Source organism: Crinia signifera, chromosome 1 (genome assembly GCF_055691185.1).
Source record: "Crinia signifera chromosome 1, ASM5569118v1, whole genome shotgun sequence".
Lineage (NCBI taxonomy): Eukaryota > Metazoa > Chordata > Amphibia > Anura > Myobatrachidae > Crinia > Crinia signifera.
The window spans coordinates 481,079,812-481,105,949 of NC_139217.1; the positions used below are offsets into that span (position 1 = coordinate 481,079,812).

Here is a 26,138-nt window from a genome sequence, read left to right on the forward strand (position 1 = left end):
CCCTTGAGTTAAAGCCCTTGGCTCTCAACAAGGAGGTCTCAACAGCCACCCCGTCAAAGCCAGACGCTGCAGGTTCGGATGTAGACACGAACCCTGAGTTAGCAGGTCTGGACGTAGAGGCAGGCGGATAGTGCCTGCAGATCTGAGAACCAGATCAGTCTGGGCCAATGTGGTGCCACAAGGATCATAGTTGCCCAGAGATGGTCGCTGATGAAAATGACACACTGCCGGGAGAAGAGGCAGGGGAAGGCTGAAAACAGGAGCGCGCACCCAGCGATAATCACACTCCAATGGCAATATGGTCGCTCAGCGACCATATTGTCAGCGATTTTTGCCCATATGTACACAGCTTTAGAGTTAGCATCAGCCTTCAAGGACCGCTACAGCTGAAGCAGACACGCGGGAGGTTAGGGTAGCAGCATCAAGTGCAGCTTCTCCTAAATACAGTACAGCCTGATGCATGAGATCAATAGTAGGTAACCGGTGCATTGCAGTCCCCCCTTCTGCGGCAGTGGCCATTCTACCATGGCCTTAATTACCGAAGCTGAAGCCAGGGCAGGTCTGGCCAACTTCCCGGAAGCTGAGACTTTAAGGGGATGCAGTGTAAATCCCGGCGGTCGGGATCCCAGCGCTCAAAATCCCGACGCCGGAATCTCGACCACCGAAATCCCGACACTTTCTCCCTCCACGACAACCCCGGAGGGAGAATAAATTAGTGTGCCGAGCATAGCGAGGCACCGGGCCCGCTGCGTGGCGAGCGCAGCAAGCCCGCAAGGGGGGGGGCGATCCACGTCCCCCCCTTGTCGGGATTTCGGCGGTCGGGATTTTGAACGCCGGGATCCCGACCGCCGGGCTTTAATACTGAATCCACTTTAAGAGACGCCCACAGAAAAGGGAGAGTAGAAGAGAGCACAATCTTAGCAACATACGCGTCCGCCCTGGGGGCAAAACGGGCCCTGTCCTCCTGAGGAAGGGGGTAACGGGAGGCAAACAGCTTAGGAAGAACTACTTATTGGGGGTCTCCCAGGCCTCTGTGAGGCAGGGTAGAGGAATGGAGGAGCCTGGCTGCGGGAGGGATCAAGAAGTTTAACCTCTTGGATGCTGGAGAGGTCTTGCTCCCACTCCACTACCCACTGTTAAGCCTGTGGCCCCTCACGTGTCCTGAAGAATAAATACGTTGGTGATTTCCCGGTGTGTACATCGCCCATTCACATATAGAGACGCGCGCTAAGCTATACAGGTAGGTGATTTCCCGGTGTGTACATCGCCCATACACATGTAGAGACGCGCGCTAAGCTGTACAGGTAGGAGATTTCCCGGAGTGTACATCACCCATACACATGTAGAGACGCGCGCTAAGCTGTACAGGTAGGAGATTTCCCGGTGTGTACATCGCCCATACACATGTAGAGACGCGCGCTAAGCTATACAGGTAGGAGATTTCCCGGTGTGTACATCGCCCATACACATGTAGAGACGCGCGCTAAGCTATACAGGTAGGTGATTTCCCGGTGTGTACATCGCCCATACACATGTAGAGACGCGCGCTAAGCTATACAGGTAGGAGATTTCCCGGTGTGTACATCGCCCATACACATGTAGAGACGCGCGCTAAGCTATACAGGTAGGAGATTTCCCGGTGTGTACATCGCCCATACACATGTAGAGACGCGCGCTAAGCTATACAGGTAGGTGATTTCCCGGTGTGTACATCACCCATACACATGTAGAGACGCGCGCTAAGCTATACAGGTAGGTGATTTCCCGGTGTGTACATCGCCCATACACATATAGAGACGCGCGCTAAGCTATACAGGTAGGAGATTTCCCGGTGTGTACATCGCCCATACACATGTAGAGACGCGCGCTAAGCTGTACAGGTAGGTGATTTCCCGGTGTGTACATCACCCATACACATGTAGAGACGCGCGCTAAGCTATACAGGTAGGTGATTTCCCGGTGTGTACATCGCCCATACACATGTAGAGACGCGCGCTAAGCTATACAGGTAGGAGATTTCCCGGTGTGTACATCGCCCATACACATGTAGAGACGCGCGCTAAGCTATACAGGTAGGTGATTTCCCGGTGTGTACATCACCCATACACATGTAGAGACGCGCGCTAAGCTATACAGGTAGGTGATTTCCCGGTGTGTACATCGCCCATACACATGTAGAGACGCGCGCTAAGCTATACAGGTAGGTGATTTCCCGGTGTGTACATCGCCCATACACATGTAGAGACGCGCGCTAAGCTATACAGGTAGGTGATTTCCCGGTGTGTACATCGCCCATACACATGTAGAGACGCGCGCTAAGCTATACAGGTAGGAGATTTCCCGGTGTGTACATCGCCCATACACATGTAGAGACGCGCGCTAAGCTATACAGGTAGGAGATTTCCCGGTGTGTACATCGCCCATACACATGTAGAGACGCGCGCTAAGCTATACAGGTAGGAGATTTCCCGGTGTGTACATCGCCCATACACATGTAGAGACGCGCGCTAAGCTATACAGGTAGGAGATTTCCCGGTGTGTACATCGCCCATACACATGTAGAGACGCGCGCTAAGCTATACAGGTAGGAGATTTCCCGGTGTGTACATCGCCCATACACATGTAGAGACGCGCGCTAAGCTATACAGGTAGGTGATTTCCCGGTGTGTACATCGCCCATACACATGTAGAGACGCGCGCTAAGCTATACAGGTAGGTGATTTCCCGGTGTGTACATCGCCCATACACATGTAGAGACGCGCGCTAAGCTATACAGGTAGGAGATTTCCCGGTGTGTACATCGCCCATACACATGTAGAGACGCGCGCTAAGCTATACAGGTAGGTGATTTCCCGGTGTGTACATCGCCCATACACATGTAGATGCGCGCTAAGCTATACAGGTAGGTGATTTCCCGGTGTACACATCGCCCATACACATGTAGAGACGCGCGCTAAGCTGTACAGGTAGGTGATTTCCCGGTGTGTACATCGCCCATACACATGTAGAGACGCGCGCTAAGCTGTACAGGTAGGTGATTTCCCGGTGTGTACATCGCCCATACACATGTAGAGACGTGCGCTAAGCTGTACAGGTAGGTGATTTCCCGGTGTGTACATCGCCCATACACATATAGAGACGCGCGCTAAGCTGTACAGGTAGGAGATTTCCCGATTTGTACATCGCCCATACACATGGAGAGACGCGCGCTAAGCTGTACAGGTAGGTGATTTCCCAGTGTGCCATACACAGGCAGTGCTCACTCACCACACCTACTTATGGGGGGGATCTCACCTGCTCTGGGCCCCGGACTCCTGGCTGCACTCTGCAGTGCTCACACACCACACCTACTTATGGGGGGGATCTCACCTGCTCTAGGCCCCGGACACCTGGCTGCACCCAGGTAGTGCTCACACACCACACCTACTTATGGGGGGGATCTCACCTGCTCTAGGCCCCGGACACCTGGCTGCATCCAGGTAGTGCTCACACACCACACCTACTTATGGGGGGGATCTCACCTGCTCTGGGCCCCGGACACCTGGCTGCACTCTGCAGTGCTCTCCCCAGCCCAGTACAGACTCAGAATAGGCGACCTCTCGGCTAATAGGCCCCTCTTGGTAGAACCCCGGAAAGTAGGAGTGAGGGAAATCCATCCGCTATAAACAGACAAGAAGAGAAGGTTCTCATTAGCATTAATGCCCTATGGGACCCAGAACATGAACATTGGGGAGGAGGGTCCTGCACTAGGATCCCATCACTAGCAGGATGGAGGGAGTCACACAGGGGGGGAGGGGGGGGGGGACGATGACAGTGTGCGGAAGAGTAGGGATCACACAGGGGGAGACAATGTGCGGAAGAGTAGGGATCACACGGGGGGGCGACAGTGTGCGGAAGAGTAGGGATCACACGGGGAGACAGTGTGCGGAAGAGTAGGGATCACATAGAGGGGAGACAGTGTGCGGAAGAGTAGGGATCATACAGGGGGGAGACAGTGTGCGGAAGAGTAGGGATCACACGGGGTGGGGGGGTCAGTGTGCGGCACAGTAGGGATCACACAGAAGGGTCAGTGTGCAGCACAGTAGGGATCACACAGGAGGGGGGTCAATGTGCGGCACAGTAGGGATCACACAGGAGGGGGGTCAATGTGCGGCACAGTAGGGATCACACAGGGGTGGGGGGGTCAGTGTGCGGCACAGCAGGGATCACACAGGGTGGGGGTCAGTGTGCGGCACAGTAGGGATCACACAGGGGTGGGGGGGTCAGTGTGCGGCACAGTAGGGATCACACAGGGGTGGGGGTCAGTGTGCGGCACAGTAGGGATCACACAGGGGTGGGGGTCAGTGTGCGGCACAGTAGGGATCACACAGGAGGGCGGTCAGTGTGCGGCACAGTAGGGATGACACAGGGTGGGTCAGTGTGCGGCACAGTAGGGATCACACAGGGCGGGGGGGTCAGTGTGCGGCACAGTAGGGATCACACAGGAGGGGGGTCAGTGTGCGGCACAGTAGGGATGACACAGGGGTGAGGGGGTCAGTGTGCGGCACAGCAGGGATCACACAGGGGTGGGGGGGTCAGTGTGCGGCACAGCAGGGATCACACAGGGGTGGGGGGGGTCAGTGTGCGGCACAGCGGGGATCACACGGGGGTGGGGGGGTCAGTGTGCGGCACAGTAGGGATCACACAGGAGGGGGGTCAGTGTGCGGCACAGTAGGGATGACACAGGGGGGGTCAGTGTGCGGCACAGTAGGGATCACACAGGGCGGGTCAGTGTGCGGCACAGTAGGGATCACACAGGGCGGGTCAGTGTGCGGCACAGTAGGGATCACACAGGGGTGGGGGGTCAGTGTGCGGCACAGTAGGGATCACACAGGGGTGGGGGGGTCAGTGTGCGGCACAGCAGGGATCACACAGGGGTGGGGGGGCCAGTGTGCGGCACAGCAGGGATCACACAGGGGTGGGGGGTCAGTGTGCGGCACAGTAGGGATCACACAGGGGTGGGGGGGTCAGTGTGCGACACAGTAGGGATCACACAGGGGTGGGGGGGTCAGTGTGCGACACAGTAGGGATCACACAGGGGTGGGGGGGTCAGTGTGCGACACAGTAGGGATCACACAGGGGTGGGGGGTCAGTGTGCGGCACAGTAGGGGTCACACAGGAGGGGGGGTCAGTGTGCGGCACAGCAGGAATCACACATGGGTGGGGGGGTTAGTGTGCGGCACAGTAGGGATCACACAGGGGTGGGGCACAGTAGGGATCACACAGGGGTGGGGGGGGTCAGTGTGCAGCACAGTAGGGATCACACAGGGGTGGGGGGTCAGTGTGCGGCACAGTAGGGATCACACAGGGGTGGGGGGGGTCAGTGTGCGGCACAGTAGGGATCACACAGGGGTGGGGGGGTCAGTGTGCGGCACAGTAGGGATCACACAGGGGTGGGGGGTCAGTGTGCGGCACAGTAGGGATCACACAGGGGTGGGGGGGGTCAGTGTGCGGCACAGTAGGGATCACACAGGGGTGGGGGGTCAGTGTGCGGCACAGTAGGGATCACACAGGGGTGGGGGGTCAGTGTGCGGCACAGTAGGGATCACACAGGGGTGGGGGGGTCAGTGTGCGGCACAGTAGGGATCACACAGGGGTGGAGGGGTCAGTGTGCGGCACAGCAGGGATCACACAGGGGTGGGGGGGTCAGTGTGCGGCACAGTAGGGATCACACAGGGGTGGGGGGGTCAGTGTGCGGCACAGTAGGGATCACACAGGGGTGGGGGGGTCAGTGTGCGGCACAGCAGGGATCACACAGGGGTGGGGGGGCAGTGTGCGGCACAGCAGGGATCACACAGGGGTGGGGGGGGGCAGTGTGCGGCACAGCAGGGATCACACAGGGGTGGGGGGGTCAGTGTGCGGCACAGCAGGGATGACGTCACGTTACTCACGCACAGCGCACGTGCTCCCGCAGTTCCCGCTATTTCCTGATAACCTAGTTACAGCTACACACTAACAGCGCCTCAGCCAATCACATATCACCGGGGATTCTGACCAATGAGAGCACCAGTCTCCTCCCCCAGCACGTGGCATCGGCGCACGAGAGAGATAGAAGCTGTTTCCTGAAGAGGGGTCACATGTCCAGCGGTGCCTGCTAGCCCCGCCCACTCCTCATGTGTCTCCTCCTTCTCCCTGTAGATATATCACAACCCTGTAGTTTCCCTTCGTGGAAAGGATCTTTGATGACGTCGTCCCCCCATGTGACCCGCTGTCCTCGGATGACGTCACACCCATGTGACTAGAGAAGTTTTGAAGCGGCAGGAGCGCGGGGATGAATGCTGACTGTGTGACGCACACGGCTGCCTGCACCTAACCCCCACACGCCCGGCGGCCGCCAACAACACCCCAATGGGCAAAACGGGTCACCAGCGAGAGCTGGGATCCGGAAGATCAGTAAGTGGAAAGATACTGATCTTTAAGTCGGGTCAGCGGCTCGCTTTGAAAGAAGGGGTAAACGGGGAGATAATGGCGAAGCATCATTTGTCTTACAATCATTTATTGCCATTTTTTTTAAAAAATATTTTTTTTAAACAGTGAGCTGAACAAATCAGAACATACATAACTGAGTAAAACGATGGCTGGGTGCAGAATCACCATCGATGGCAACCATCAATGGTGTCTGCACCGATGGCCATCCCTAGCAGCAGCAGCAGCCTTATTATTCCTTCTCTCACTTGCAGTCGCAGCACTGTACTCAGTCTCCAGAGATAGTACATGTCAGCTGCCACAGGCAGTGCTGAGCTCAGGCAAATGCATTGTAATGGAAAACGAAACTGAAAGTAGAAGAACGATGGATCACCTTTTTGGGGATCGGTGGTTTCCTCAGTCTTTTATGGGATCCGTCCAAAAGACCCGCTTCGTTCGCGAACTGCCCATCTCTATCTTGCGGGAGACCAGAGCATTGGACCGCTGGGACCCACCTGCCACCTCCCATGGGAGTAGGGTTACCACCTAGTCCCTTTAATTCCGGACACATATTAATTCTACAGGTTCTGTGGCTTGCTGACTTCAAGACTCCACTTCACCTGATTTTAAACTGCCACAGAACCTGTGTAATTAACATGTTTCCGGAATTAAAGGGACTAGGTGGTAACCCTACATGGGAGTCCGCAGCTGGGACCTGTCTGCCACCTCTCGCGGGAAGCCAGAGCTGCATGCCGCTGGGAGGTTGAATAGCATACCCTCCAACATTTCAGGGGAAGAATTCGGTACACAATTGGAAAGGGGGCGTGAACCACTGGGAAAAGGGGCGTGGTCAAAACTCCTTTCCTGTGGCTCCCAGCTGTCGTGTGACTACAAGCCCCAGCAAGGCATGCTAATCAGACTCTTATATATTAACATTTATACTCTGATGCACTGAGCTGTCTGAGGGTGACAGATGACAGCACTTAAGGCAATTTAAAACTTTATTTATAACTCATAGACTTTCGCCAGTCCTCCTCACCCGCCTAATGCCGCACCATAGGCTCCTGCTCCCGATCCCGCAGCACAGCAATGTTTACACTTCGCATCCTGGGGGGACCCAAGGCCGTTGAGTGGATCGAATGCGGCTTTTGGGACATGTCCGCGTTGCTGAAGCATGAGCTGGCCTACTGCCTCCAGCTCCCCCTGCAACCGCTGTCTCCGGCCCCGTCAGTTTGTCCATAGCTCGTTATGCAGCTGAGCCGCTTATCGCACAGGAAAGGCCGGATTGGAGGCCTCTTTTCCTGCCGGCTTCCTGCTGGGGTTAGTGGGGGGAGAGATGCTAACGTCCCCCTGTCACACTGCGAGGACCGGTATGCACCGTTGCAGCATATACACAGGCGTGGATGGAGTTGTGGAGCGCTGCTATCTCTGTCACCCAGTGATGTGCGGAGGTGGCTGTGAGCGTCACTGTCACAGCCACCACTGCACCCCCAGCCGCTAGCGACAACTCACCCCCGCCCGGCTACTGCCGAAGGGCATGGCAGCTGACGTCCTAACCTCCGCCCCCCCTTTCCGCCGAAAAAAAATTACATTATACTAACCTCACTAGGGGAGTGGGGAGCCGGGACACAGTGATGGGGAAGCCAAACCAGCACTTCCAAAAGTTTAATTGACAGAGGCTGTTGTGATTGGAGAGCAGCTGGATCTGCTGTCCAATCACAGCAGCCCCTGTCAATGAAGCACTTTTACACGCGACTCGGCACCGCCCCTCCCCCCACCCCCCCTGCAATTGCTCCCTTCAGTTTTCTTTGCGAGGGGGGGGGGGGGGGCAGCTTTGCCTAGGGCATCTAGAAGCCTTGCACTGCCCCTGCAGGGAGCGCACAGTCAGTGACAGCCCAGAGCAAGGAGGAGTCGGGGGACAAAGACAAAAAACGGTACATTCGGTACAGTTGTTATTTGCCGGTACAGACTGTTACAAAACGGTACTGTACCGCCAAATTCGGTACAGTTGGAGGGTATGGAATAGGACCGAGGGTGTGGAGGACAAGCAGAGCCGCCAAGTATAATATATATATATATATATATATTGTTACCTCTTTCTTCTGACTGTCCCCTCCCTCCCCCACTTTTTTGCTCTCTCCTTTTCGCTCCTCTTTTTTTTCCTTTTCGGGTACCATGGCTCCCACAAGGTGACATTCGCTGGCGACCTGGTTACTAAAGGCCACCAGTAGTGGCATGGATAGTGAAGGATCCCTTGGCGTGGAAGGTCCATTAGCCCATTACCTATTGCAGCGACCTGGGCTACAAAAGCTATTCTGCCATGGGTACAGGTACTAAAGGTACTCCCCCCTGATGCATCTGAAGAGGCCAGGTTATGTATTATCCACATTACACAGGCCACTACATATATTATGGAAGCCAGATGCCAGCATGTCGTATTATTTGGCTAAGGCCCTGGAAAGCCAACCTTGTATCCAAGAAAACACGAGTTATTGCCGTTTAAGGGAGAAAATTTATTTGGAGAAGAACTTAATAAGATTGTGGATTCCCCAGCAGCGGCTAAGACTGGTTACCAACCTACAGCTCTGACGCAGAGACCTAAACAAACTGCCTTTTGGTCCTTTCGTCCCCAAGGTAAAGCCAGAGGTCAATCCTGTCCCAGGGCAACCCCCACTAGCAAAGCAGCCAAGACTAAGGGGCCCATTTATCATGATCGCATTTACAATGCGATCTGGGCGGAATATTCCGCCCAGGATCGCATTGTAAAATGCGATTATATCGGGGCAATGTATCAATATTAAGAGCGCAGGGACAGGGCTCTGATAGGAGCCCGTCCCTGCAAAGCCCTAACCCGGAAGCCGGGAGGTCAGCGCATGCGCGGTTATGCGCTGACCCCCGCCGACCCCTCTGACCGCACTGCCCTGCTCGGGCAGTGCGAAGTGAAGCCATAGGCTACAATGGGCTATCGCCACATTACAATGGCGATAGCCCAGGGGTGCGAAGCCGGGCTGCCCGATGTTGATACATCGGGCAGCTTCGCATCCCCCATAGAAACCTATGGGGGATGCGGCCGGCGGCGCAACAGGGAGGATCGGAGATCTCTGATCCCTGCTGCGGTCCCCCTTTAATACATTTGGGGGGTACTAAATATTTGCGGTGAACCCCCGAAAATGGATGTTTTCGGAGATTTAACCGCAAATATTGCTTGATAAATGCGGCCCTAAGCCTAAACAAGCCTGGCCCACTAGACAACCCCCGGCCAAGGTAGATAAGCCTGCTGCATGACGGGAGGGGCCTCCCACAGGGGGATCCCCAGGTGGGAGGCAGGCTTCTTCGCTCAGCAGTGGCTCACCACGTCGGCGGATGCCTGGGTGAGAGAAGTCGTGTCAAAAGGATGCCCTATTTCGTTCAAAAGAAACCCAGCACAGAAGTTGTGAAAGTCCCAAAATTTCACATAGAGACCTTACGTACAATAATCCTGGCCTTGGAGCCAGGGGATTACATCGTCTCCCTGGACATTTGAGATTTCATGTCCTGATTCTTCCAGCACACCGGGCGGCTCCTAAATCAGGAGAAATGATCATCTTCCTTATGTGTTTCCTCCGGTATCCATGATACCTCGAGTACTCAGGAAATTCAAATTAGAGCGCGGGGATCTCATTCTGATAGCCCCGACCTGGCCTCTCCGGCATTGGTATGTGGACCTTCAGCAGATGTCGTTTCAACCACTGCCTCACAGCGCTGAGGTCATGGGTTCAATACCCACCATGGCCCTAACTGTGCAGAGTTTGTATATTCTCCCCGTGTTTGCGTGGGTTTACTCCGGTTTCCTCCCACAATCCAAAAATATACCGGTAGGTCAATTGGCTTCTAACAAAAAATTAACCCTAGAATGTCTGTGTGCGTGTACATGTGGTAGGGAATATAGATTGTAAGCTCTACTGGGGCAGGGACTGATGTGAATGTTCAAATTGAGCCGTGTCTCTGAATGCCTTTCTGCTGTTTCATCCTGGATGTCATCTCGCCACCTCAAACTTAATATCTCAAAAACAGAATAAATTATATATCCGCCAATAAATAGTAGTTACCAACCTGATATCTCTATCGCTGTTGAGAAGATGACAATCACTCCTACCTCTCAAGCTCGCTGCCTAGGTGTTATCCTTGACTCAGAACTTTCCTTTGTACCCCACATTCAATCTGTCTCAAAATCATGCCACATGCACCTAAAAAAACATATTTAAAATTCGCCCTTACCTTACACAAGACACTGCAAAAACTCTAATCCATGCTCTCATCATCTTACCCATTGATTATGGCAATAGTCTCCTTATTGGCCTTCCCAATACAGACTCTCACCACTACAGTCCATCATGAATGCAGCTGCAAGGCTAATCTTCCTAGCCAGACGTTCATCGTCTGCAAAGCTACTCTGTCAGTCACTTCATTGGTTACCTGTATTCTACCGTATTCAATACAAAATTCTTTTACTTACACACAAAGCCATAAACCAAACTACACCAACATACATATCCTCTCTTATCTCAAAATATCATCCAACACGACCTCTACCCTCCTCCCAAGATCTGCGTCTCTCATCCACACTCATTACCCGCTCCCATTCCCGACTGCAGGACTTTCTTCGTGCTGCACCCACTCTGTGGAATGCCCTCCCAAGCACAATAAGACTCTCCTCCAGTCTCCAAACCTATAAGCGTTCCCTAAAAACTCATCTCTTCAGGCAAGCTTATCAAATTCCAGAACCAGTCATAGAACCTTGCATTCTGGTGGAATCGATGCAATAAAGAATACAGTATCTATCCTTATGTATCAATGCCTATTTCCCTATAGATTGTAAGCTTGCGAGCAGGGCCCTCCTACATTTTGACTGTCTGTAAATACCCTGTTTTGTTGTATCACTGTCCCCTTTGTAAAGCGCAACGGAAAATGCTGCGCTATATAAGAAACTGTTAATAAATAAATATTCTCTGTACAGCACAGCGGAATATGTATGCACTATATAAGAAACTTAAATAAATAAATTCCAATTGCCACTAAGACCGGATTTGCTCAGCCAAGGGCCTTGTCTGCATCCAGACTTCAGCGCCTGTCTTTAATGGCATGGCGCTTGAGACTGCCTTACTAAAAATCAAGGGGTTTTCTACTAAAGTTGCCAGGATTTATTAACGGGCCTGGCACACTTATTTTTCCGGGTGTGCATCCTGCAAGTATGACCCTGAAGTTTTTAGAATTGCCAGAATTCTATCCTTCCTTCAAAGGGGATTAGACAATCAGCATTGTCAGTTTGGTTCCAGAGAAAAAATTGCTTCTCTTCCAGATATACGTACATTCATTCAAGGAGTTCTTCGTATCCAACCACCATATGTTCCTCCTACAACACCATGGGACCTCTCTCTGGTGTTGCAGGCTTTGACTAAGTCCCCTTTTGAATCACTACAATCAGTGGAATATAAATGGCTCACAGTTAATACAGTATTTCTTTTAGCTATGGCATCAGCCAGATGGGTGTTGGATCGGGCGGTGTTACGGACCAGACCTTCTTACCTCCCTAAAGTAATTTTCAAATTTGACATCGATCAAGAAATAGAAGTTCCAGCTTTCAATTCTGAGGATCTTTCTTCAGATGAACGTCTGTTAGATGTGGTCGGGGCTCTGACCATTTATCTGGACTGTACAGCGGCCATCAGAAAATCGGATTCTCTCTTTGTGTTGTTTGGATTCCACAACAAGGGCTGGCCTGCAAACACTTGCCCGCTGGATTCATATGGCAATTCAACAGGCCTACCAACTGGCTAATCTTCCCATACCTTTTGTCAATCCAAGCTCATTCCACCAGGGAGGTAGGACCATCTTGGGCAGCACGCCGTGGAGCGTCTGCCGAACAACTATGCAAGGGTGCAACATGGTCGTCTGTCCATACGTTTGTTAAGTTCTATGCATTTGACACATTTGATTCCCAGGATGCCTCATTTGGTCGTCTGGTTCTTCTGACACCTCAGGCAAATTCCCTCCCTTAAATACGGCTTTGGTACATCCCCAGTGTCACCCTGTGGGAACCATGGAACCTGAAGAAGAAAACAAGAGTTATGGTAGACCTACCTTAGGTTAACTCTTTCTTCGTGGTCCATGGTAACCACAGGGTGCCCACCCTAAATTTAGACCTGAGGTATCCCTTTGTGCTTCGCTACATTGTGACCTTACATGCCCCATGTCATGTCTTAGTACTTTCTAAGTATGTCTCCAGTACTGTTCTGTCTGTCCTCCTTCCTTCTCCGCTTCCTGCTATTGGCTGGCTAACAAAACTGAGAATCTGAGCATGGAGGCGGGGTTATAAAGGAGAGAGACCAGGCATCCTGGGAAACTTTCAAAGCTTCGCTGTTTGGTACCACGGTCCTCTGGATCCGCCTACAACCCCAATGTCACGACAAGATTATATGCATTTGCATATTCTGCCCATTCTCACTGGTTATTGCATATTTTACCTAAAATCTAGTGATGGTGCATATTTTAGGCCCCGCCCTCTTCCCACCCATGAGTCACAGCACTGCTTTGCCCTGCTGCTGCTGGCCAGGTAGTGGTAGAGTGTGCAGGCTGGGGCAATATGTGCGCAGTGTGGGGAACCTTGGATGTACGCTATGTCTGACACTGCTCTAGGCTGCCAATCCATGGTAATAAAGGTCAGTCTGGGCGGATGTCATTATGAAGCTCCTAAACCTTTGCCTGCCCCTGGTCTGGGACCTTACACCAAGAGACAGACTTCTGCAGCAGAGGAGGCGGGCGGAAAAGTTGTGACATCACGCGGCGCGGAGGAAACACCAGGTTACAGTGAGTATGCGGCGCAGGGAGGAGGCCTTCCACTGTGCAGCCCTCACACGCTATGCTGACATTTGATCCATCGGCGCTGGAGATGAGGGTCCATGTAGTTGATGCAAGAAGAGCTTTGAACGCTGCAGTCTCCTGTAGCAGCCAGGAAGAAAACAAATCCTGTGTACAGCACTAGACATCTGCAGATGCTGTGGGCCTATTTTTGAGGTTTATTTGTAACTAATTGTATGCTGTTTTTAAAATACATATGTGAAAATGTACTTTTTTTATTATTTAGTCTAGCATATTTTAACACTTTTCATGCATATTTCAAGCTTTTTATGTTGCATATAATCCTGTCTCTAATAATAAGATATAGAGGTGGTAGATAAAACAATAATTATACTTCCATGCAATTATACTCCGTCTTATTCAATTACCAGAGCCTCCTCTGAAGAGTATAATACTCCAATGCATGAAAGAAAAAAAAGGCTTATAATAGTGAAACCAGTTTTAATATACACACAAAAAAACCATGAAATGAACATTTTAAAATCACTCCAGACAGCAGGAAGTAAAGGTACAATTACCAAAGGGTGTATCAGAACTGGGTGTTAATCAGTTCAAGCGCTCAAGTCAATAGTCACCAGTCCGGTAACGGGTCTGGGAACAAATCACTGCCGATTGTTGCTCCTTGTATCTTTCAGTCTGGTCCAAAAAAGCTGCCACTGAACTCCGCTAACGCGTTGCGACCCTTAGCAAAGCAGGTCTTTCTCAAGGCTTGTGTCTGTGGCAGAGACTCCTTCCTTTATTTCTAGTGGATCCATATCCCCTGTGGTTTAGCGGTAAATGAGCATCCACCTCCTCCCCCGCTCTTACCGCTACCTACTTGGTTGGTGCGTCCGTCATGTCCGGCATGTGGAACGCATTATGCGCTCCATCTAGCTGGACATCCGGTCCTTTGACTCCGTGTTACCACAGAGATCTCTCACTCATTATGCAGCATATATTATATAAAACAATACCGCTAAAAACACCCGTTCCAGTCTTTTCATCTAGGAAGAAAGAATTGAGTTTTTTTTAAATCATCAATTAATACAGCAAAAATAACCAAAACAAACATAGTAAATATACGTACCAAGAATGTGGAATAAAAGACAAAATGGTGTGCAAAGTATAGAGAATATATAAAGTGCCAGCGTAGAGATCTAATGTGTCATAGAAACCATTTAATTTCGAAATCGGCGTTTATGCCGTTTGGTTTCAACGTCCCAAAATCGTATATACATCGCATCTCTTCTTTCGCTAGAATAGTACTCAGATTGCGTTGTCTACTATTTGTTTTAACACTTTTAATGGCCAAGAATTTTTTAATACAATTAACAGATTTATTATGGACCTCTTTAAAGTGCTGGGACAGCGCATGTGTAGGGAGCCCTTTTTTTATGTTACGGAGGTGCTCTCCTATTCTGACCCTAAGAGGCCTAGTGGTGCGTCCAATGTAGACTAAATTGCATTGGCATTCTATCATGTACACCACATTCTTGGTATTGCATGTCAGAAAATCTTTAATCGTACATTTATTGCCATTAATTACAATTTCGTCTGTCTTTTAGGTACCGTCACCTTTAATTTAGCTACACCCTGGGCAGATCCCACATCTGTTGAATTCCTTGGTGAGGATACTCCCCTCCTTTATCTTACGTGGGAGAGCACTCTTGACCAGTTTGGTCCTAAGATTAGGGACCCTTTTGTATATAAACTGAGGTTTCTTGGGGATCATTTCCCCAATTACTGGATCCCTAAATAGGATGTCCCAATGACGTCTAAAAGACTGTTCGATGTATTTATGCTGGGCTGAGAAATTCGTGATAAATGCCCATTCTGCTTTATTGGGTAACTCCTCGTTTCCCTCAGTAGTGTTTTTGATTTCAAGCAGGGTTTTACGTTCTATACAGTCTACTGTATTTCTGGCTTCTTTCATTATTTTTTCTTTAGAACCACTGTTTCTGAATTTAATTTCCAATTGGTCAGCTTGCATTTTGTACGTATCCTCCCCACTATAATTTATTTTTATTCTTTTTAGTTGTCCCCCGGGAATGGAGTTCAACCAGTTGCTATGATGGCAACTTGTACTCTCAATGTAGGTTCTGGAGTCTGTTGGTTTGGTAAAGGTTTTAGTGCAAAGGAGACCATTTTGAATAAAAATAGAAATGTCTAAAAAATCAACTATGGATTCACTAATATTAAAAGATAGTTCAATATTTAAAATGTTAGAGTTTAAATAAGAGCAAAAGGAGGATAATTCTTCCCACCCCCCTTTCCATAGAAACAGTATATCATCTATGGACTTGGAGAACCACAAGTCCCAGCCTGCTGGGCATTAAAGGGCCCGCTGGCACTTGTAGTTCTACAGTTAAAAAAATAGTGCACAAAACACACTGACACACTTTTAAAATAAAATTTTATTACATACAAAGCCCACACATACTAATACTTACCTATCTTCTTTCCGTAGGTAGCCCTGGTCCTGTGTCGGCGTCTTCTGGTCCTGTGTCTTCTTCTTCCTCCATGTCGACCGTCGCTGTCGCCGTCCGGATCCGACGAAATCCATTTGGGAAGCTGTGGAAGGAAACCATACTCACCTGTCCCAGCGCGACGTAGTCCAGGTAAGGGTCTTTGCAAAAAAACAAACCGACACCCCGAAACCAGACCGGACTGACGGAGACGCACGTGTGTTTGTTTACATCGTGCGGCTCCGCCTCCCGAATGCCGCTATTGGCCGCCTTGCGGCCTAGCGGCCAATCAGGAGCCGCTAGGCCGCAAGGCGGCCAATAGCGGCATTCGGGAGGCGGAGCCGCACAATGTAAACAAACACCGTGCGTCTCCGTCAGTCCGGTCTGGTTTCGGGGTGTCGGTTTGTTTTTTTGCAAAGACCCTTACCTGGACTACGTCGCGCTGGGACAGGTGAGTATGGTTTCCTTCCACAGCTTCCCAAATGGATTTCGTCGGATCCGGACGGCGACAGCGACGGTCGACATGGAGGAAGAAGACGACACAGGACCAGAAGACGCCGACACAGGACCAGAGCTACCTACGGAAAGAAGATAGGTAAGTATTAGTATGTGTGGGCTTTGTATGTAATAAAATTTTATTTTAAAAGTGTGTCAGTGTGTTTTGTGCACTATTTTTTTAACTGTAGAACTACAAGTGCCAGCGGGCCCTTTAATGCCCAGCAGGCTGGGACTTGTGGTTCTCCAAGTCCCAGCTTGCTGGGGAGGCTTGCTGGCACTTGTAGTGCCACAGTAAAAAACAATAGGTTCATCTTTTTTTTACACCATTTATCAGCTCGATGCCCACCGCCCAGGGGCATCGAGGACAGCACCAGGCTTCAGCCTGGTCAGGTAAGTCCTGGAGGGGGGGGACCCCTTCATTGGGGGGGTCCCCACTCCCCCAGGGCCCCTGGCCAGGCTGACTGGTCGGTAGGGAGAATGTTTTGGCCGCGGGACCTTATATTATAAGTGTCCCCCGGCTGTGACATTACCCTGCCGGCTGGTTGTGCCTGGGGCTGGTTCTTAAAATACGGGGGACCCCTACTCATTTTGTCCCCCGTATTTTGGGAACCAGCCCCGGACCTGGAGCCTGGGGCTGGTTGTTAAAAATCGGGGAACCCCTATTTGTCGGGCTCCCTGATTTTTAATTACCGGCCCCGGCTCCTTCAGCCTGGTGCTGGTTATAGCTGTGGGGGGGACCCCACGCCGGTTTTTTATTTATTTATTTTTTTACACTGTAGCCTGCACGGATCTGACTGATCCGTGCAGGCTAAAACGCAAATAGAACAGGAAAATGGTGTTCTATTTTCCTGTCGTATTTGCGTGGGTGTTTCACACCACTAAGCAGCCGTATTATCCATACGGCTGCTTAGTAAATCAGAAACCACCATTCTTTTGAATGGTGATTTCTGTCGTATCCTATCGATGGTGTAGGGCATTCGTATTTGTAACTACAAATACGAATGTTCCATCTTTAGGACTACGAATTGTTGTATTTTTGGGATTGTAAATCCCGAAAATACAAATTCGTAAAAAAAAGGTGTATTTCTCCCTACGAATACACCTTTTTTCTACGAATCCATTTTGGTAAATGTCCCCCATACATTCAGCACTTTCATATCTGCTATGAATTGGATGTAGCACACTCTGGATGAGCACACTCTGCACCAATCACATTATTGCAATCCCAACTCTCTAACAAAGGATCCCAACATCTGCTTATGACACTGAAAACTCATATTTCAAACAATATTTTAACATGTTTGCATACCAACAATTTTATAATGCTTGGGCGACTCACACATCTTTAACATACCTGTACCAACACCTATGGGGAGTCCTGACTGGTATTTTTGGGAGGACACATATGCATTCCTACACAAATGTCCCTTTTGCCCCTTGTTTGCCTACCTCACCCACTCCATGACGAATCATTGTTCTGGACCTGCTTTTACCTACTACTGTAGGAGCTACCTCACCTGCACAGAAACTGCTTTCTCACCTATTAAGTTGCTCTGCACAGGTGCTGACACAAACTAATTAGCAGGGAATTGGTGGATATGAACATGTGCATGGCCATGGAGAGGGTTATACATCTCAAACTTGAACAACACTTCACTACATTCCCCAAAACACCAAGGTCAGTAAGTACACATAAATGTATTATTTGGTTTACACAAGAAATTACACATACATCTGTTTTATAATTGGGAAAATAATTTTATTTGCTGTTAAGCATCACAGTTTTTTTTTTTTTAATTAATGGAATAAATAATAACATAAATAATATAAGAACAAAAATAACAGTCTGCCAGAACAAGAAGTTGCATATCTACAAACATGTGTTACCCAGCAACTGCAATGGTGAAATAAATGGGGACACCAGCATACGACCTGCAACACCCATGGAGAATACTAAGCACGATACACACCAGCAAAAATGAACCCTACATTTCAAGAGGTCAAATTAAACAGATTACTACCCTTGGCATGAGAATGGATAGATTTAGCACTCAGGAAGTGGAACCCCAGTGCAAATTCAAACATTTGGGGTCCAAACACAGAGAAAGTGAGTCGTGACATTATTTTGGCCCTTTTTTCCCCTTTTTGGATGGGGACAGGAGCCTTGCGGCCTCTTCGGCCAGTGGACACAGAAGGATCGGTAGAAGTGGAAGGTTGTGGAGCAGATGGGGTGTCATCCCTTTGGGACCTGGTGGTGGTGACCAGCTCCGCCAGAATGTCATTGTGGCGGCTGAGTTGTCGGGCAATGCTTAGCATGCCAGCCGCCAGAATATCATTCTGGTGGTTGAAGGCCTCAAACTGTTGCCTGTTTGTATCCTTCCAATCCGCCAGAAAATCCCCAAACTGCTGCTGACGGGCTGCAGCCTCCACCCCTTGCTGCTCGATCCTATCCAGCAGCTCTATCCACCTGGCATCCCATGTGGCCTGTGGCTGGGGGTGTCGTGTTGGCGGAGGCTAGTCCACTTGTGGCTCTGAAGGGGAAGATGCTGCCGGTACCTCAGGACTATCTGGATCTTCTAGGATAAAAAATAAAAACAATGTCACCATCACATACACAAACAATATCTCTTACCACAATCAATGCATTACTGTAAATTACCTGGAAGCTCAGCAGCAAAGCCCTCCAGCGGGAGCTCGCTATCCATATTGGATATCCCCCTGACCTCGGCCACATCGATCACATCCAAAGCATCCTGCTCCAGCGGGGTATATTCCAAACTGGTTGGCATAGGCCCCCTCCCGATGGACATTCTGTGATGGTACCGGTCATTCATCTTCTTCAGCCCACTTTTGAAGTCTGTCCACCTACAAAATAAAAAAAAAAAAAACATCATGAGATATGTGCACCACTGTGCTACTGAACATCATTACTACGTTACATTTCCTACTGTGGGTGATATGTTATTTTTCTGCCTACGTTTGCCACACACACATTTATGTCACCATTATTAGGCATTACAGTGTCTCATATCATTCATTAGGCCGCTAAATGCACATACATATCTTACTATGCTGAAATGACAGCAGCCATGGCCAAAGTGTGATCCTCCAGCTGTTGTGAAACTACACATCCCACCATAGCTTGCCAGTGTTGATATTATGGAGTAATTAAACTATGGGAAGGCATGGTGGGATGTGTAGTTTCTCAACAGCTACATGTGCACAGTTTGGACATTCTTGTTTCAGTAGCATCATATGGAACATGTTACAACAACTCTTTAACAAAAAAAAAAACACTTTCTGTTGTCCCATCACATACTTCACATGAGCAGAACTGTGCCCATAACCTCACATCACACCAATGGTGCATGTTTCATATATAAATGTGAGTTATTAGACATGGTTGTGTTCACATGTGTCATTGAAGTGTAGCAATATCTACAAACACACCTTTCTATTATCCTCAAAACATACATGTAACATATGTACACACATATGACATTATCAGGGGGAGAAACACACTTGCCTTTTCTTCACTTCCACCAAATCCCTTGGCACTCTTGACACCTTGTTCACTTCCTCTGTGATCTTCCCCCAAATGGTCATCTTTAAACTGAAGACAGCTTACTGGGCACTAATTCGATCCACTCTTATGCTAGGGGTACTAAAACTTTCAATTCTTCCTCTAGAAATGCAGGGTTTCTCTTTTTGCTGGTGGTATCCTGCTCAGTACTCGGCCTAGATGGTGCAGATCGTTTTCTGGTGGCCCCAGTTCTCTCACCATGCAGCTGCTGGGTCACACCTGTTTGCAGAGATGCAACCTCTTGTTCTGGCTGGTTGCTTGGCCCTTGTTGAGCTGGTGGAGTTGGAACAGGGCCTGTTTGTGAGGGGCCCCCTTGCTCTTGCGGCCTACTCCTCTCTTGGGCCCTCCTTCTCCGCTCCTGTTCCATCTTTCTTAAAGATTCCAGCAGGGATTCAGCTCTTGCTCTCTGTAGGGCGTCCGCAGCTGCGGAATCATCAGAGCCTGACATGTTTGCAGCAAATGTGGTCTGCATGTGGCTGGATATTTATATGGTAAACTCCCGCCTTGCACAAGGGGCGTATTTTTTACCCCGCAATGTAGTAGCTAATTACCGCCGATAAATGCCGCTTAAATTACGCGGGAACAACGCACCTGAGCATTCACCTGTACATGAACATACGCAGGTTGTTGACCATTGTGTGCTACATGGTTAAATGTGTGCACATGTCATTCCAATGATGAGTGTTTTCAGGTGGTCTCTGTTGGAGTACGTGTATGCTTTCTTAACCAAATTTAAAAACATACCAACGTTACAATGCTTTCCTTACATCTGTTATGTGTATTAATTATTCACACAGCAACATGTTGTATGTGCGTTGTTATAAGCGTATGTATTAGTACATGGTTGCGTGTATAATTTTTCTCACACTGTATATACAGTACGTGTCTCCCAACATTGAATGCATACTGTATGTTATGGCGTGCATATGGAACGGTCAGAGAATCTTTTCATTCGCATACATATTGTTAATGTAAGATGGATTAATAAAGTTAACAATAAAAAAACTTAGTTTCCACCAATCAGCAACCAACAAAAGTTATATATGTACCTGCAATTAATAACTGCGCCATTGCCAATATGTCAACAGCAAGGGCTGCGCCTTTCAGCCAGGCTGAGCTACTGGCGTTGGTCCTGGTGATGGACCGTCGCCTGGAGCCCAGGGGCCCATATGTATCTAATATGGAGAAGCACCGGGACCCACGTCCACAGGAGCCTGGGGCAGGTGGAGCAGCCAGTGCTTTTATGCACACTTCGGTGGCATATTAGCCGATGTATGTATATCTTTATTCACAAATATGTCTGCGTTTGTTAGCAATGGTTTCAGGAATTGTTTTAAATATGTGTATGTGGGTGTATAGGGGTGTATAGGGATAAGGTCTGATTTTGTGTGTAGCAGATCTAATCATTATCAAGAAAAATTAAAAAAAAAATTTAATTGTATCATTAGTATTTTTATGACCATGACTAATGTTAATTTTTCTTTCACCCATTTGAAACACAACCTTCAATTTCGATACCATCAACATGAACATTTCAGCACGCGCAATGGCACGCATGAGGGCCAGAGAGGAGGCCCAGCTGCAGGAGGCCCAGCTAGAGGAGGAAGATTTGGGGGAGAGCACCTTGGGGCCCGCTGGTGCCCACACCATCTCCCCCTCCACTTCCAGCAGCCACTCCCCCACCCCCAGCCACTCCCCTGTTCCTGGAGACCCATCCAGCGGAGAACAGGATGGCACAAGTAGCCGTAAGTAAACAATGTGCCTAATGTTTACATCCACATTTCTACACATAAACAATCACAACACCCACATATGTGTATCCAACATCATCATTAGTTGCAACATATCAATGCAGTGCGACCCTGAGGTGTGGCCTGTCGTCCTCAAGGAACAAGGGTCCCCTTGGTGTATTTTTGGAGTGTGGGCATGCCTCACCCCTTGAGTAATTAACATAACAGTACATCCAATGATAGATTGGTTTGTTAGTAGTGTGTAAGGCCATATGGATGCATGCTTTCCAAACATAGCTGTAGGCCTATAATTTGTACAGCAATGTCCTACTTTTTACATAGTAAGGAGTGGTTAAGCTGCAACAATGTCATTACCCTTAAATAGCACAGGTTAATTGTGAGGTTTGAGGTGATTCCACCAGCACAAACCTCCCACTTGTGATGCAGCATACATTCATCCAAGAAGGAGGAAATTATTTTATGTTATGTAATATGTACAGTATGTGTGTGTAAACATATTAGTATTTAGTACCGTGTTTACAGCATACCCATCTTTAATGTAGTAGAAAAATGTATGTGCCCTTCACACTTAACTCACAACTTGTTATTATGTTAAAAGACAACAAACATTTGTGTATATTATATATTAATTAAAATGTTTTTTTTTTTCCCTTCACTACAGACACTGAACAGCACCAGGACGAGGTGGACCAGATTCTCCAGGAAATATTCCTCTCTGGTGTATTTGAACCTGCTTTTTGCCCGACTGGAGGCCCTCCTTTAATTTTTTATTTCTTTTCATTATTATGTTTTATATAAATAAATGTTTGTGTTCAGTTAGAAGTTGCCTGTGTTTTTCATCATAAATATGTTATAGGGTTTGTAAGGGCAGGTACATACAGATGTGTAATGTCAATTATATTTGTAATTTGAGGTGAGGTGTAACGATTGATGTGTGAATGTGTGTGTTTTTGAGTTAAATAACACATAGTGAAAAGGCATGAGTTTTTAATGTTGTTAGATTAAAACATCACACATAACATCAGGGTAGGTATACATGTTACACATTTTGGACATACTAATTATGGACATAATTCAGTACATATACACAAACACCAACATAACTTGATTTAAAAGTAAAAGCAATGTGGGGACACATAGATAGTGATTAAAATGCAACATTAGAACATAATAAATATACATGTAAGGAGGGGTAAAATGTATTTTTATTGGGGTGTTCATTAAGGTAGACAATTGAGGTAATAGAAAACAATAATTGAATAACAATTAGAATAATTCATTTAATTGCCTTAATCACAGTTGAAAGGCTAGATTAGCAGGGCCATATATGTGAAGGGGCTCACTCTCACGATGGGTGACAAACGCTGAGTTTTCCATTGAAAACAGGCGAGACCCGTCCGTGCACGGTGGCGTACGCTCAGATAGCCGCAAGATGTCGGTGGGAAAACGTCCAAGAGACGTCCGTAAACGGTGGCGTACGCTCTGTTGTACGCCAGTTATCGGTTTCTAAGAGGAGATCCGTCCGTGTGCGGTGGCATACGCACAAGTGTACGCCACTCCCCTTTGTTGGTGTTTGTGACCATCCGTATGCAGATGTTTTGTGGGCTACGGTGATACGGGCCGTACGTACGTTTGGCCGACCGGACCAGAATAAGGCCCACAGTGTTTTAGAATGGAGCCCGACGCATCAAGGTATCTTTTTAATGTCCAAATCCCCCTGTATTATAACCGGTTTGGATCTCTCAATGTGGATTTATAGTAGAGCCCAAAAAAAGAGAAAAAAATGTATGTAGACTAAAAAAAATTATTTTAGTTTGACATACTGTCCATAGTTGGACTGAAAATACATACAATTAATGGTGCTGGGTGTACAGGCAGCAGACGTATTGGCGCATGGTGCTGGGTGTACAGGCAGCAGACGTATTGGCGCATGGTGCTGGGTGTACAGGCAGCAGATGTATTGGCGCATGGTGCTGGGTGTACAGGCAGTAGATATATTGGCGCATGGTGCTGGGTGTACAGGCAGAAGATGTATTGGCGCATGGTGCTGGGGGTACAGGCAGCAGATGTATTGGCGCATGGTGCTGGGTGTACAGGCAGCAGATGTATTGGCCCATGGTGCTGGGTGTACAGGCAGCAGACGTATTGGCGCATGGTGCTGGGTGTACAGGCAGCAGACGTATTGGCGCATGGTGCTGGGTGTACAGGCAGCAGACGTATTGGCGCATGGTGCTGGGTGTACAGGCAGCAGACGTATTGGCGCATGGTGCTGGGTGTACAGGCAGCAGACGTATTGGCGCATGGTGCTGGGTGTACAGGCAGCAGACGTATTGGCCCATGGTGCTGGGTGTACAGGCAGCAGACGTATTGGCGCATGGTGCTGGGTGTACAGGCAGCAGACGTATTGGCCCATGGTGCTGGGTGTACAGGCAGCAGACGTATTGGCCCATGGTGCTGGGTGTACAGGCAGCAGACGTATTGGCGCATGGTGCTGGGTGTACAGGCAGCAGACGTATTGGCGCATGGTGCTGGGTGTACAGGCAGCAGACGTATTGGTGCATGTGCTGGGTGTACAGGCAGCAGACGTATTGGCGCATGGTGCTGGGTGTACAGGCAGCAGACGTATTGGCGCATCGTGCAGCGTGTACAGGCAGCAGATGTATTGGCGCATGGTGCTGGGTGTACAGGCAGCAGATGTATTGGCGCATGGTGCTGGGGGTACAGGCAGCAGATGTATTGGCGCATGGTGCTGGGTGTACAGGCAGCAGACGTATTGGCGCATGGTGCTGGGTGTACAGGCAGCAGACGTATTGGCGCATGGTGCTGGGTGTACAGGCAGCAGACGTATTGGCGCATGGTGCTGGGTGTACAGGCAGCAGACGTATTGGCGCATGGTGCTGGGTGTACAGGCAGCAGACGTATTGGCGCATGGTGCTGGGTGTACAGGCAGCAGACGTATTGGCGCATGGTGCTGGGTGTACAGGCAGCAGAAGTATTGGCGCATGGTGCTGGGTGTACAGGCAGCAGACGTATTGGCGCATGGTGCTGGGTGTACAGGCAGCAGACGTATTGGCGCATGGTGCTGGGTGTACAGGCAGCAGACGTATTGGCGCATGGTGCTGGGTGTACAGGCAGCAGATGTATTGGCGCATGGTGCTGGGGGTACAGGCAGCAGATGTATTGGCGCATGGTGCTGGGGGTACAGGCAGCAGATGTATTGGCGCATGGTGCTGGGTGTACAGGCAGCAGATGTATTGGCAGCATGGTGCTGGGTGTACAGGCAGCAGATGTATTGGCGCATGGTGCTGGGGGTACAGGCAGCAGATGTATTGGCGCATGGTGCTGGGTGTACAGGCAGCAGATGTATTGGCGCATGGTGCTGGGTGTACAGGCAGCAGACGTATTGGCGCATGGTGCTGGGTGTACAGGCAGCAGACGTATTGGCGCATGGTGCTGGGTGTACAGGCAGCAGATGTATTGGCGCATGGTGCTGGGTGTACAGGCAGCAGACGTATTGGCGCATGGTGCTGGGTGTACAGGCAGCAGACGTATTGGCCCATGGTGCTGGGTGTACAGGCAGCAGACGTATTGGCGCATGGTGCTGGGTGTACAGGCAGCAGACGTATTGGCGCATGGTGCTGGGTGTACAGGCAGCAGACGTATTGGTGCATGTGCTGGGTGTACAGGCAGCAGACGTATTGGCGCATGGTGCTGGGTGTACAGGCAGCAGACGTATTGGCGCATCGTGCAGCGTGTACAGGCAGCAGATGTATTGGCGCATGGTGCTGGGTGTACAGGCAGCAGATGTATTGGCGCATGGTGCTGGGGGTACAGGCAGCAGATGTATTGGCGCATGGTGCTGGGTGTACAGGCAGCAGACGTATTGGCGCATGGTGCTGGGTGTACAGGCAGCAGACGTATTGGCGCATGGTGCTGGGTGTACAGGCAGCAGACGTATTGGCGCATGGTGCTGGGTGTACAGGCAGCAGATGTATTGGCGCATGGTGCTGGGTGTACAGGCAGCAGACGTATTGGCGCATGGTGCTGGGTGTACAGGCAGCAGACGTATTGGCGCATGGTGCTGGGTGTACAGGCAGCAGAAGTATTGGCGCATGGTGCTGGGTGTACAGGCAGCAGACGTATTGGCGCATGGTGCTGGGTGTACAGGCAGCAGACGTATTGGCGCATGGTGCTGGGTGTACAGGCAGCAGACGTATTGGCGCATGGTGCTGGGTGTACAGGCAGCAGATGTATTGGCGCATGGTGCTGGGGGTACAGGCAGCAGATGTATTGGCGCATGGTGCTGGGGGTACAGGCAGCAGATGTATTGGCGCATGGTGCTGGGTGTACAGGCAGCAGATGTATTGGCAGCATGGTGCTGGGTGTACAGGCAGCAGATGTATTGGCGCATGGTGCTGGGGGTACAGGCAGCAGATGTATTGGCGCATGGTGCTGGGTGTACAGGCAGCAGACGTATTGGCGCATGGTGCTGGGTGTACAGGCAGCAGACGTATTGGCGCA

At 49.7% G+C, this 26,138-nt stretch overlaps 1 protein-coding gene and 1 long non-coding RNA gene across 6 annotated transcripts in view; one reads left to right on the forward strand and one right to left on the reverse strand.

The window, feature by feature from the left end:
• Positions 1 to 6,128, reverse strand: part of TAF1C (TATA-box binding protein associated factor, RNA polymerase I subunit C) — a 105,748-nt gene extending 99,620 nt beyond the window's left edge. Inside the window, exons 1-2 of one of the 4 annotated variants that reach the window (XM_083155500.1) lie at positions 6,035 to 6,128; positions 3,522 to 3,659 (exon numbers count right to left, since the gene is read on the reverse strand). In XM_083155500.1, the coding sequence (XP_083011626.1) occupies positions 3,522 to 3,659; positions 6,035 to 6,072 (176 nt within the window). In that variant the 5' untranslated portion in view covers positions 6,073 to 6,128. Of the gene's footprint in view, positions 1 to 3,521; positions 3,660 to 5,930 lie in introns of all 4 variants that reach the window. The other 3 variants (XM_083155503.1, XM_083155501.1, XM_083155502.1) reach the window with 3 other exon arrangements.
• Positions 6,129 to 6,184: 56 nt separating this feature from the next.
• LOC146025122 (uncharacterized) lies at positions 6,185 to 22,375 on the forward strand. 2 transcript variants are annotated; one of them, XR_014454071.1, is made up of 5 exons: positions 6,185 to 6,432; positions 14,886 to 14,945; positions 15,356 to 15,412; positions 21,405 to 21,611; positions 22,279 to 22,375. It is a non-coding gene; the product is annotated as an uncharacterized LOC146025122 (long non-coding RNA). The 2 variants fall into 2 exon arrangements; XR_014454069.1 differs by lacking the exon at positions 15,356 to 15,412 and having other exon boundaries at positions 6,191 to 6,432.
• The last annotated feature ends 3,763 nt before the right edge of the window (positions 22,376 to 26,138 follow it).